The 13,380-nt window shown below is 36.7% G+C and overlaps 1 protein-coding gene across 7 annotated transcripts; it reads right to left on the bottom strand.

The window, feature by feature from the left end:
* Positions 1-234: 234 nt before the first annotated feature.
* On the bottom strand, positions 235-13,088 carry LOC145660417 (uncharacterized). Of its 7 annotated transcripts, XM_081725401.1 has the most exons (15): positions 13,035-13,088; positions 12,651-12,757; positions 9,642-9,707; positions 9,457-9,504; positions 7,281-7,346; positions 7,096-7,143; positions 5,626-5,787; positions 5,347-5,403; positions 5,029-5,082; positions 4,836-4,898; positions 4,648-4,722; positions 2,221-2,283; positions 1,395-1,552; positions 1,145-1,266; positions 235-991 (listed from the first exon to the last, which is right to left on the bottom strand). In XM_081725401.1, exons 2-15 carry the CDS (start codon positions 12,724-12,726, stop codon positions 817-819), a joined length of 1,233 nt encoding a protein of 410 aa, XP_081581527.1. In that variant the 5' UTR covers positions 12,727-12,757; positions 13,035-13,088; the 3' UTR covers positions 235-816. The 7 variants fall into 7 exon arrangements, 6 of the variants coding, with proteins under 6 accessions (XP_081581527.1, XP_081581528.1, XP_081581529.1 ...); XR_014126776.1 differs by lacking the exon at positions 13,035-13,088 and having other exon boundaries at positions 852-991; positions 1,145-1,294; positions 12,651-12,889; XM_081725402.1 differs by lacking the exons at positions 5,029-5,082; positions 13,035-13,088 and having other exon boundaries at positions 12,651-12,889.
* Between the last annotated feature and the right edge of the window lie 292 nt (positions 13,089-13,380).

The raw sequence follows: 13,380 nt of genomic DNA, 5'->3' as shown, positions 1-13,380 counted from the left end.
AACTCAGCAGTAAAATAATGTAACAGTGAGATCTACAGTGCTGCACTTACAAAAACATTCCTGATTACAGTACATTACTTACCAGTGCAGTGACTTACAGGGACATACACACACGTAGGAAATACTTACAGTGCTGTTTAAATTATAAAAGGGTTTATCCATCTGAATTTAATCTATCAGAATATTTCGTGACTATGGGCTGGTAAAATAAAATTTATGTGTTGCACAACACTCTCTTCAGATTTTGATGTTTATTATTTTCAACTGTAATAATTATGAGTTTAAAAAAGCAACATCACACACCTGTATGATACCTGAATTATATAATGGTGATTTTATCAAATACACTTTCCAAAATCATTCTGGATGAAGCTTTACCTTGAATAACCCCCCCACACTTTGTCTCAAAGCTGTGAGAAATACAAAGAAACTCTAGAACTAATGAACAAATCAACATTTCACTTTACAGTGCTCTAACCTCCACATTTACACCAATAAGATAAATTGTTACAGTAGCAATCTAATGCATTTCAGTACTACACAGTGCTTCTTAAAGCATCCTGCTCATCATATGAGACTGAAACTGCTAACGAGCTAAAGGTGCCATCTTGCATCATCAACAAGCCTAAACTCATTGATGACCATATGGTTTGTATCAACACAGAGATATGAACATGAAGCAATGCCTGAATACTTAAACAAACAAATAAATATATAAGCGGGACACAAACGAATACAAAGAAAATTCATCCTGAGATTTAATTTCCCTACATCTTATGTTATTGCCATAATTAACATCTCTACTATCTCTATGTTTTACATTCCTGCTTTGGCCTCACAGACATGCTTGTGTTTCCTGTTATCTTTGTTACAGAATGCATCCTGTAAACCATAACTGGCAGAGCTGAGCTCCATTACAGCACAGTCTTCTCCTTCAGGGTGAGCATTTTGAGCTCCTTTCCAGTCATCAGGCTCAGTTCCAGCCCAGAACCTGGTGGTCAAGGGAACAAAATAAACAAATCACTATTACAAGTGTGCCATTTTGTTAAAAGCATGTAGACTAAATGCGTAGTGATCTACCATGATATGATCATGTGACCTCGAAATGAACAGGACTTTTCAGTGGTGTCTGTAATGGACCAACCTCGGTGTCTGACTGAGTTTTGTACCATCTAACCAGCGCCATTCTCCCTCCACCACAGCATCAGTCAGACCAATCCAGTAGAACTCCCTTCCAGAACCAGGCTTTGATCTTTTTAAGAAATTCTTTAATGAAAAATATTGTGATTATAATCTGTAAAACATTCCGATGAACAGGACAATAAGGGCATAACCTTTCTGTTTTTCAGTGAGTATTTTAGTGTCACAGCTATCACATTCAGACGTCATCATACCTGCTCTTCTGTACTGGTGACAATCACCAAATGTCCTCCCACAGCAACACAAGCATCCCGACTGGCAGTCCAGGTCTCCTCATCAGTAGAGAAGTAGTAACACTTCCCACTGAAGAACTTCCAACCCCGAGCACAGTGGTTTGATTTCATCTTCAGAGCTGCAGCAATGTGGTTGCACAGTCTTAATACACTGTTCAGAGACAATGCTGAAGAGATCAGCTTATTATACACAATATAAAGTCTGATAAATACACAAAATATTATGTATTTACTTTCAAGTATCACATAGTGATAAACCAAAGGACACTCAGGCCAATCAGACAAGATTAAATAGACAATCAAGCATACCAACAAGAATAAATTCACCTCAACACATTTTGCCCTCTACTATTCACAGTAAAATACTCTTTGAAAGAATAATGAGACAGAAAATGTCCTTTGCAAAATTAGTAAATGGCCCACAGAGTGCTGACTATGTAAATGAAAGATACACTACAGTGGACGTTCTTGTATATGCTGCATAAGTTGGTAAGCTGAGCAAATTCAGAGGGAAGCTCTCGTATCTGAAGTGTGTGTTTAACAGCCTTACTCAATATCTGCTCTACTACAGTGAAACTGGAGTATTAACCCACGTACATGGACCAAGCACTCACTCACTGTCTCTGTATGTGTGGCACAATCACAGTATTTATATGTGACTCTATCACAGTTCCTGTTTGTGTGGCTCACAGCGGTTCTGCAAGTCGTTATGTTGTTGCGATATATCAAAACAGAGATAATGAAGTATTATTGCTATAGAAACTATAAAAGTAAATCTGGATCTCACTTTGAAGTTCACTGCTCAGGTTTTTCTTTTCTTCCTGCAGCTGCTTATTGCTCCTGTTTATCTCTGGAAAATCAGGACAACACCAATATATCAGCACATGTGAATATCAGGTCTATGACAGCTAACATTAAAACAGTTTAATAATCATGAGTTATATAGTGAAGATGAATACAACAACAAAATATATATTCTTTCCTACAGTACTGATTCTATATGAGAGTACTGATATTTAGCAAAGCATTTGACTGTAAAAGTAGGAAGTGGAGGTCAAAGTGTCATGATTGGCCTTTCCTAGTGTCCCTGTCTCCATGGTTTCTCTCTCTCATATCATTGGTTCATTTTTTCCATTCTTTTTCCAGTGCTTCTTTTGGTTTTCACCTCATTTGTATCACCTCTGCATTGTTAGGCCTCATTACCCTGTGTTTTTCCGTGTTAGTTTGCTGGTTTGCCGTGTTTCCGTGCCTCTGTTGTGTTTGTTCTGCCTGCTATTGTAATCCATGCCTTGTTCGTTATAGCTTGTGTTAATTGCTTGTTCACTGCTTGTATTTATCTTGTTTAGTTATAGTCTGTTCCCTTTTTTTTGTCTCTGTGTGTTTGTATTAACTATGTATTCCCCTTCTCTTTGTATTGACTCACTGACCCTGTACTGTACTAACAACTCTGATTATGGATTTGCCCTTAATAAATCTCTCCTCACAGCATCTGCGTCTGCCGTGTGATTGCTCTACATTACACAAAGTGACATCTTTGTGTCTGTATAAGAGAGCAGACATTTCTGGCTTTGGCAGCATCAGTTTTAGTGGTGTATTCCAATACAGAAATGGAAGGTGAAACCAAGATGCACAGATTAATGCAGCACACATAGCTTGTCTGTCTGTCTTTAATTCTCAGTAAAAATCTTAGAAATAAAGTTACATCTTGACTGTTATAATCTCACCAGAGAGCTGATTGACCAAACTAGTCTCACGAACAGAAAGATCCTCTTCTTTTTCCAGGTTTTCAATGTTTTCTCTAAAATCTGAATGTCATGGAACATGTATGGTGAGCTGTTTAATAGTTCTAACTGTCTAACTGACTCAGGATTTCTGCTATTCCATTGATACTCCAGAATCCAGGCATATTGTAGAATTCTAAATATGGGAATATATGGCAAAATGAGAACAACTATTATAGTTCTCCATCTGGCGTTTTGGTTCACGAGGCGACCATGCCATGAGGTTTTGTTTCTTCTCAGGTACCTCTGTGACATATCATCTGTGTTTCCCGCCCCTAATGTTCCTCATCTGTGCCTTGTTTAGCCCTTGTTAGTCTGTGTATTTATACTCCACATATTTCATTTCATGTTTGTGAAGTGTATAATAAAAATTAACAAAATTACCTTAATATTTATTAAATCTCTATTAATTCTACCATTATAATGACACTGGGCTGTTTTTATGATCATGACATTTGTAATACACTTAATAAATATTACTCATTACCACATTTGTGTACTGATCAACCTCACGTAACGTTCTGTCCGATTCTCTGTTCCCCCGCAACTCTACGGAATACAGGCATCTTTGTAGAATTCGAAACTATTGAACTGCACATTGAGCATTCACACCATGTCTGCATGTTGTTGTGATGGTGTGCTTCTTTCTGAACAGAATAAAAGCACTGACCCACAGCTACAGCCCCATGTCCACCTGTTCAGTCTCCTTGTGAACAGAGAATGACTAATGGCTGGGGTTGTAGAATCCGAACTCATGATTATGGAACTTACTGCCACTCAATCAGGTGGAGTGGATGCTACATTAAAATGACATTCTCTGTGTTCACAGTCCATCTGTGACATTCTCTCTGTGTCACTAGCATGAGTATTGAATGTGTAAGAATAATACCCTCTTCTATAAGTGTACAACAATCTCCTAGACTAAACATCTCTGTTAGGTAGTATATGAAGCACTATGTACTTGCTGTCTCTTAGGGGGGAACTGCTCCCCCCCTCATTTCCATGTCAGTCATGTTTGTTAATATGTTAGACTATCAATTTGATGTCCTTTATGTATCAAATTAATCTGTCAGTAACATGTCGACCCATTTACTTATCCTCTCTAGAGGATTCCCTTCTTCCTCTCTCTCAAACACACACATACACACAGACACAGACACAAATGCACACACATTCTTTGTCTCTCCTAAACAAAGTCAGAGGTTTCTGTTGAACACTCAACCCCCCATGTCTTGAGTCAGTGTGGCTCTCTGAGCATTTGTATGGAAAAACCAACCAGACATTTGAATGACAGCTGGGTTCATTCATAACAATTTTAACTCAACAGTGTACATTATCAGGGAGACTCTGCACATTTATAAGATATGAGGATTGGTAAAATATTTTACAAATACAAAGGTCAAGCTATGATTCAAACTTAGATTTCTACTTACCTTTGAGTTCATTTTCTAACTTTTCCTTCTCTGTTTGGTAGTTTCTCTCTCTCTCATCCATAGTGTTCTTTGTTCCTGAAATGAAAGAACAAAACAATCATCAATCTACTAGTGTGGAGGTCCAGATTAGTAAGCCCCTTATTCTTTATTTGAGTTTTAATATTTCTAGAGGTAAATCTGGATCTCACTTTGAAGTTCACTGGTCAGGTTTTTCTTTTCTGCCTGCAGCTGCTCAATACTGCTGTTTCTTTCTGGAAAATAAAGATGATGTCACCATGTTAATATGAATGTCAAATTAATGACAACTAACACTAAGTTAACTCCTCAGTCAACACTGTATAATTCCACACTATATATGTCTGCTTATTAAAAAAATCTTACCTGAGAGAATCTTTTCACTTAAATTGTAACTCCTTAAGATCTTCTTGTAATTATCTAAACTCACATCAGTTTGAAAAGTGACAAGTCTTTTAGTCATTTAGTTTCATTATACGTGCTGGTGTTGGTGTTAAAAATCAGTAATCCCTGTCACCACCTGAAGCCCCTGATTACTCCTGAGCTTTGTTTGAACCAATGAAGGAATGACAAAATTACTAAATTAATAATATACACAAGATTGCATTTCCAGCTCTTATTTCATACTTCATGTGTGAAATAGTTTTGATTAGTGGACTGACTTTGACTTCATCTTGCACTGACCTCTGAAAAAGTTCAACTGCTTCTCAGATTCTTCATGGGACAGCTTTCCAAAACCATCTGAGAAAGAAAAGAAATCTACTGTCTACTTAATTAACAACAAGGAGGGAAAAACAATAACAACATCAGTTCGTAATGGCCCAGCATGTTAACCCAACCATGATCTTAAGCAAGTAAATAATGATAAAAACAATTTATAACAATTAACAACAACAATAATAATTTAGCCAGTGAAAAGGCATACTTTATTATTAATGTATAAGCATTTGATTTGTCACTCACAGAGCACTCCAATGACGAGGGCCACAGAAAGGAGAAGAACACACAGAGAAACCAGCAACAGTCTCTCTATAAGTCTCTCTTTAACCTGTGCAGTGTTAATGACCTTTGACCTTGCCTCTGATGAAGGGTCATCAGTGACATTTGGTCCAGGCTGAAGACCAGCTGCCAGGACCAAAATTAATTTTGGTGAATTATTTAACAAATAAAAGGCATTGAATGTTAGTTAAAGATTTTGAGCTTCTGCCTCCCCTTGTTAGTCACTAAAATGACTTTTCCTCCATATGAATAAACAAAAAAGACATCCAACAAGCATTTGTCACCCAAGCGTCTGCTGGTGTTTTTAAATAATTTTTAATAAAGTTCTACATGGTCTCGAGCTCAGATCAGCATGACAAACACTGTGGTTGCAGGGATTACAGGAGAAGGGGAAATGGCATACTATTTAGAACCTGTAGACTCTAATAGGTCTACTCTTTTTGAAAAATAGCAGTAATTTCCCCAAGTAGAAATTGTTTAAAATATGTACAGTACTCTAAATATATATAAACCTTCCAGAAACCTAATTAGTGAAAGACAACTGTGCTGCTTCTTCTTAGTTTTTTCCAGATGCTAAGATGCATTTCCTTAAAAACTAAACCATTTCCTCAACTCTATAAGCACAAACCCCAAGATTCACACTAATTCATAGAAACCTGCCCACAATTTCAGTTAAAATCACAGTCCAGTCAAAATCATATTCTCATGCAATTAAATCAAACTCAGATGCCACAACAATACTGATATTTCATATTCATAAATCATATTTAGACTTTCATTACATATTAGGAGGACCAATTCAAAATAGCACTTAATTTTTTTTTAATACAGTCTGTGTATATTTGTTCTGTGAAAATGTATGATGCTCATTCCCTTTGTCATCATCAAAAGTCAGTGTGTGTCTAATGGACTGCTGCTCTCAGCGTAGTTTAAGTATTTTGCTTTGTTGAGAATGGTGCACACCATTCTCCACAAATAATGAAAGTCACTCTTGTAAGTCGCTCTGGATAAGAGCGTCTGCTAAATGCTGTAAATATAAATGTAAATGTAAACACAAACTATTAACAACAAAGCACTAACATGTCATAGCTGTGATCATTGCACTGGTACATGTATATCCAGTGAAAAAGTGCAGATAATGTTCCCCACCTGTAGTGTAGAGGGTTGGCAATCACATATAACAATAGATGGGCTACAGTCTGTACCTGTGCATGTATAAAAGGTACCAACAGGGCACAGGCTAGTGCCCAATAAAGTGGCCAGTGGATGCAGGTGCAAGGTAGATGTTCCTAATGAAGTGGTCAGTGAGAGTGTACATATACATGTATTTACACCAACATGAGGCCTAGATAAAACTAATTACAGAAGTGAAACACAAAATACACATGAGCTGAGATGTATTAATAAACCATTCAAATTCTCATACAGACTCACTTGGATTAGAGGAGGCCACATTTGAGTAGGTGAACTCCTCCTCCTTTGCTGCATCAAATGACAAAGAGAGTCATGGATTAATTCCTAGATTAATTCTCAAGTCATTACATTAGATAGTACCACTTAAGGTGTTTCTTAAAGCTGGTTTATAGTGGACAAAAGCTATAGATGGTCATTTCACTCACTTCTATTTTGATTTGAGTCAATGATGCGAACTTCAGAGTATATGATGTCATCAGATTTGGAACTCTCTTGTCACATGAACATGAGAGCAATATAAAGAACAGAGAAAAAGAGAGAGAATGAATGAATTTAAAGGCATTTGTGAAATAAACAAGTCTGCAAAAAGCAGTGTAGTGTTTATATAAAAAATATTGGCTGTTGGAAATGTACTGAAAATTTGTAACAAAGTCCATCTTGTATGATGCTTTATGTCATTTCCCCAGACCACAGTGTGTTGGAATTACAACATGTTCCCCAAACCTTTTCAGAATTCATCAACAGCTATTACCAGCAGTATTAGTATTAGCTGTATTGTGTCATATGCAACTTGTCAATCACACTGTACAAAAAGGATATATCAATAACACTGTCTTATGCTTTACCTGATTACTAATCAACAGATTATGACAGAAAAGACAAAGTAAATATGTTCAAACAGAGCTTCAAGCTTTTGTTTCATAGTCTACATTTTTGGGGGGGTTGAATAAACTTTGGGAGAAACTTTTGGGATTGGACCCTTTACATTTTTTTCATCAATTCATCACTTTCACTGGCACAAAGACAGAGGGAAACAGCCTCTCACACACACACACACACACACACTGCTCGTACCTTCCCCCTTATTTAAATCCCACAGGTACTCTCCTCCGCATTGCTTGTCATTACAGCACCTGGAAAACGTGCCAAGTGAAGCCTGCTCATTCGCGTTGCCGTGCCACGAGCCTTTACTGCCCACGTGTTTGTTTTCCTTTTTCATGTTGTTTCTTGCCAGCACACTGCTGTGTTTATTGTTCCTTTGTTTTATGGTGATTCTCCATACCTGCTGCCATCACATTCACATTTATTTCAATCTAACCTTAACAAGGGTTAAAAATTGTTTTTCCTGTGCTTATAATATTTCTCAAACCTAAACTCCTCTTTCATCAGCTCTTGTCTATGTTCTGTAAATGATATTTGTAAATGTTCTGTATACTGAATATGTTTTGTTTTATATGTCTAGGTTTTCTTTTATTTACTGAATATGGTAAGCATCTTTGGGTCACTGAAAAGCATCATACAAATATAATGTTTTATTATTAATAATAATTATTTTACTCATTATTAAAAATATAAGTGAATAAAATGAATGGGAAAAATGTGTATTTTTTCAGGATGGGAAGAATCGGTTATTATTAAGGTATTTATTATCAAGAAGGCCATGTGTTGAGTGGCTCAACTTAGAGATCAACTTAAAGGATCAACTTAAAAGCTAAATATGATAGACACTGTGATTGTGGTCATGTAACTGCAAATTCGAAAAACTAAAACTAAACCATTTCCTCAACACTATAAGCACAAACCCCAAGATTCACACTAATTCATAGAAACCTGCTCACAATTTCAGAATCAAACAGTCCAGTTAAAATCATATTCTCATGCAATTAAAACAAATTCAGATGCCACAACAATACTCATATTTCATATTCATAAATCATATTTAGACTTTCATTACACATTAGGTGGACCAATTCAAAATAGTACTTAATTAAAAAAAAAATACAGTCTGTGTATATTTGTTCTGTGAAAATGTGTGATGCTCATTCCCTTTGTCATCATCAACAGTCAGTGTGTGTCTAATGGACTGCTGCTCTCAGCGTAGTTTAAGTATTTTGCTTTGTTGAGAATGGTGCACATCATTCTCAACAAATAATGTAAGTCACTCTTGTAAGTCGCTCTGGATAAGAGCGTCTGCTAAATGCTGTAAATGTAAATGTAAACACAAACTATTAACAACAAAGCACTAACATGTCATAGCTGTGATCATTGCACTGGTACATGTATATCCAGTGAAAAAGTGCAGATAATGTTCCCCACCTGTAGTGTAGAGGGTTGGCAATCACATATAACAATAGATGGGCTACAGTCTGTACCTGTGCATGTATAAAAGGTACCAACAGGGCACAGGCTAGTGCCCAATAAAGTGGCCAGTGGATGCAGGTGCAAGGTAGATGTTCCTAATGAAGTGGTCAGTGAGAGTGTACATATACATGTATTTACACCAACATGAGCCCTAGATGAAACTAATTACAGAAGTGAAACACAAAATACACATGAGCTGAGATGTATTAATAAACCATTCAAATTCTCATACAGACTCACCTGGATTAGAGGAGGCCACATTTGAGTAGGTGAACTCCTCCTCCTTTGCTGCATCAAATGACAAAGAGAGTCATGGATTAATTCCTAGATTAATTCTCAAGTCATTACATTAGATAGTACCACTTAAGGTGTTTCTTAAAGTTGGTTTATAGTGGACAAAAGCTGTAGATGGTCATTGCACTCACTTCTATTTTGATTTGAGTCAATGATGTGAACTTCAGAGTATATGATGTCATCAGATTTGGAACTCTCTTGTCACATGAACATGAGAGCAATATAAAGAACAGAGAAAAAGAGAGAGAATGAATGAATTTAAAGGCATTTGTGAAATAAACAAGTCTGCAAAAAGCAGTGTAGTGTTTCTATAAAAAATATTGGCTTTTGGAAATGTACTGAGAATTTGTAACAAAGTCCATCTTGTATGATGCTTCATTTCATTTCCCCAGACCACAGTGTGTTGGAATTACAACATCTCCCCCAAACCTTTTCAGAATTCATCAACAGTTATTACCAGCAGTATTAGTATTAGCTGTATTGTGTCATATGCAACTTGTCAATAACACTTTACAAAAAGGATATATCAATAACACTGTCTTATGCTTTACCTGATTACTAATCAACAGATTATGACAGAAAAGACAAAGTAAATATGTTCAAACAGAGCTTTTACATTTTTTTCCATCAATTCCACTGTCTCGGTGTGCCTGGCACCAAGACGGAGTGAAACAGCCACCCACCCACCCACCCACCCACACACACACACACACACACACACACACACACACACTGCTTGTACCTTCCCCCTTATTTAAAGCCCACGGATACTCTCCTCCAGTGCTGCGCATTGCTTGTCATTACAGCACCTGGAAAACGTGCCAAGTGAAGCCTGCTCATTTGCGTTGCTGCTCCAAGAGCCTTTACTGCCCATGTGATTGATTTTCTTTTTCTGCTGCTGTGTTTATTGTTCCTTTGTTTTATGGTGATTCTCCATACCTGCTGCCATCACATTCACATTTATTTCAATCTAACCTTAACAAGGGTTAAAAATTGTTTTTCCTGTGCTTATAATATTTCTCAAACCTTTTTTTATATGTTTTATATGTCTAGGTTTTCTTTTATTTACTGAATATGGTAAGCATCTTTGGGTCACTGAAAAGCATCATACAAATATAATGTTTTATTATTAATAATAATTATTTTACTCATTATTAAAAATATAAGTGAATAAAATGAATGGGAAAAAATGTGTATTGTTTCAAGATGAGAAGAATCAGATATTATTAAGGTATTTATTATCAAGAAGGCCGTATGTTGAGTGGCTCAACTTAGGGATCAACTTAAAGGATCAACTTAAAAGCTAAATATGATAGACACTGTGATTGTGGTCATGCAAATTCAGTTGGGAATACAGCAAATTATTTTTGTTTAAGAAAATGATTATTTATTCTGCACTGTTAAGGATGAAAGGCTGCTAAAAGGCTGCTGAAAGCCCCTCTGTCCTCAGCATTAGATAAAAATATGTTCACAGGGAAATTATATTGCAAACACAGATACTTTTTGCAAGTGTATACAGGATACCACTCAATTTGTTTTGTGTCAGAACTGCCCAGGATAAGCTGTTACGGTGGGGGGTTTTATTCCCTCTAAAATCGCATGATCACCTCAAATGGCGAAGCATAGACAATGGAAATGATTCCATGCCACAGAACAGCCTAACCTGTGTAATCCTTCCATTCTGTCACATTTGTTTAGTTTTTAATTTGTATTAATTACTTCTATTTCTTCTCTCTCTGTCTGTCTGTCTCTGTCTGTCTGTCTGTCTCTCTCTCTCTCTCTCTCTCTCTCTCTCTCACACACACACACACACACACACACACACACACACACACACACAAAACTCTCGAATTGGGACATGTTAGAACTATGTTTGAACTTTTGGTTAATTCCTGAAACTAACCTACACTTATGGCCAAAAGTTTTGAGACTGACACAAATATCAGTTTTCACAATCAAACCCACTTTTGGTTTGGAGTGGGTTTGTTCAAATTTATCCTAAAAACACTGCCATGAACAAGGAATTGTATCAAAACATCCTCCAAGACCAACTCCTCTCAATGATCCAGGAGCAATTTGGTGATGAACAATGCTTTTTACTGCATGATGGAGCACCATGTGACAAGGCAAAAGTGATAACCAAGTGGCTTGGTGAACAAAACATTGAAATTTTGGGTCCATGGCCAGGAAACTCCCCAGATCTCAATCCCATTGAGAACCTATGGTCAATCCTCAAAAGAGGGTGGACAAACAAAAACACAGAAACTGTGACGAAATCCAAACACTGATTAGACAAGAATGGATTGCCATTGATCAAGATTTGCCCAGAAGCTGATATCCAGCATGCCAAGGCGAATTGCAGAAGACTTAAAAATAGAAGGGTCAACACTGTAAATATTATGCTTAAAGTGGATGTATTTGTCAATGAAAAGTAAAAAAAAAAACGTATGAAATGCTTATAGTTGTACTTTACTACACCATATGTATGGTGTATGGTGTCAGATCCTCTGACAAAAGGATCTAAAAAAAACTGAGGCAGTAAACGTTGTAAAACCAAACTTTGTGTAAATCGCAAAACTTTTGGCCACAATTCTATTTCTGTGCAGATGGCGTTTTGTTATTCAGCCTTTTGTCCTTTTCTCTGTTGATATATTTTTCTTTCCTTTTGTTTTATTCATGTTTTGGTTTGCCTTAGTGTGTCCCTCATGCTACGCATCTGTTTTAGTCGTAATTTTAGCCTCCTGTGTTGTTTGTTAATTCTCTTGCTGTTTATACAGAACTGCATTTGCATCCTACCTCTCTCCTTGTCCCTGCTAAACGTTACAATGTGTGAATTAAAGGTTGAAGCAGCAGATTTCAGTGGCGCGTTAACACTCTAAAGTATCGGTTATCTACGATAACATGACATTTGAATTAAAACCACTGGTGCGTAAAGGGGTTCAAAACGTATGTGCCTCATAACTCCTATTTTCGAGTGTCCCATTACTATCAATACCAAAAAAACCAAAAAAGAAATTTGCAGACTAAGCACCTTAGAAATACAATCAGTAGCAAAACTCAATAAACTACAGTAACTACACAACCCATACAACGTTCTCATTTCTGTTCTGTAACAGACAAACATAAAATATGCGTCTTACCATCAGAAAATTCACCATCTCCAGTTGCCCTCGTCACATGCTTCTTAATGTTCTTGTTGGAATAGATGGCCTCCATTGATGCTCTGATTTTATAACCCGTTAACCTGCTTTAGAAAGATGGACTGTTGAAGGACTGTACTGTATGCAGCACTTTCTCTCACACAGTTCTGATTCTGATACAGCAACACTTCTTAGTAATTCTTAACTTCTGTATAAGATCTTGTGAGAGATATGACCTGTAAATGCACATGCAAATCTTTTTTCAGTTCTTTCATTTTTTGTTCTTTTTTAATGATCTCTAGTTCCTCTCTCACAAATAACTGCTAAGACAAAAAGAAAAACAAATACATTTCAATTTCTTAAATCTAATCCAGAGTGACTTACATATATTACATATCATGTATATTACATATGTTGTCAAGTGGTTTAGCCTTTTTTCATGCTGCAGCCTGTTGCTCTGAATATTTCTCAGTATCTGGTTCATTCAAGTTTCAAGTTTCAAGTTTCAAGTTTGGTTTATTTGTCACATACATAGTCATACACAGTACAACACGCAGTGAAATGGCCTCCGTTCTTCATCTGTGCAGTTGACCAACATGGTCAGGCCTCTGAGGGGGCGCTTAGCTTTCTACTGAGAGTTTGCAGTGCTGTGATTAGACTGGCATGGTCACTAATATGGAGACACTCACCTTCAGCTTCACTAGGTGTCTAGAGTTGATTAATGTAAAGC

The sequence above is a fragment of the Electrophorus electricus genome, chromosome 13 (assembly GCF_041902795.1).
Source record: "Electrophorus electricus isolate QZ-2024a chromosome 13, ASM4190279v1, whole genome shotgun sequence".
Lineage (NCBI taxonomy): Eukaryota > Metazoa > Chordata > Actinopteri > Gymnotiformes > Gymnotidae > Electrophorus > Electrophorus electricus.
This window is presented reverse-complemented; position numbering and strand designations above follow the sequence as displayed.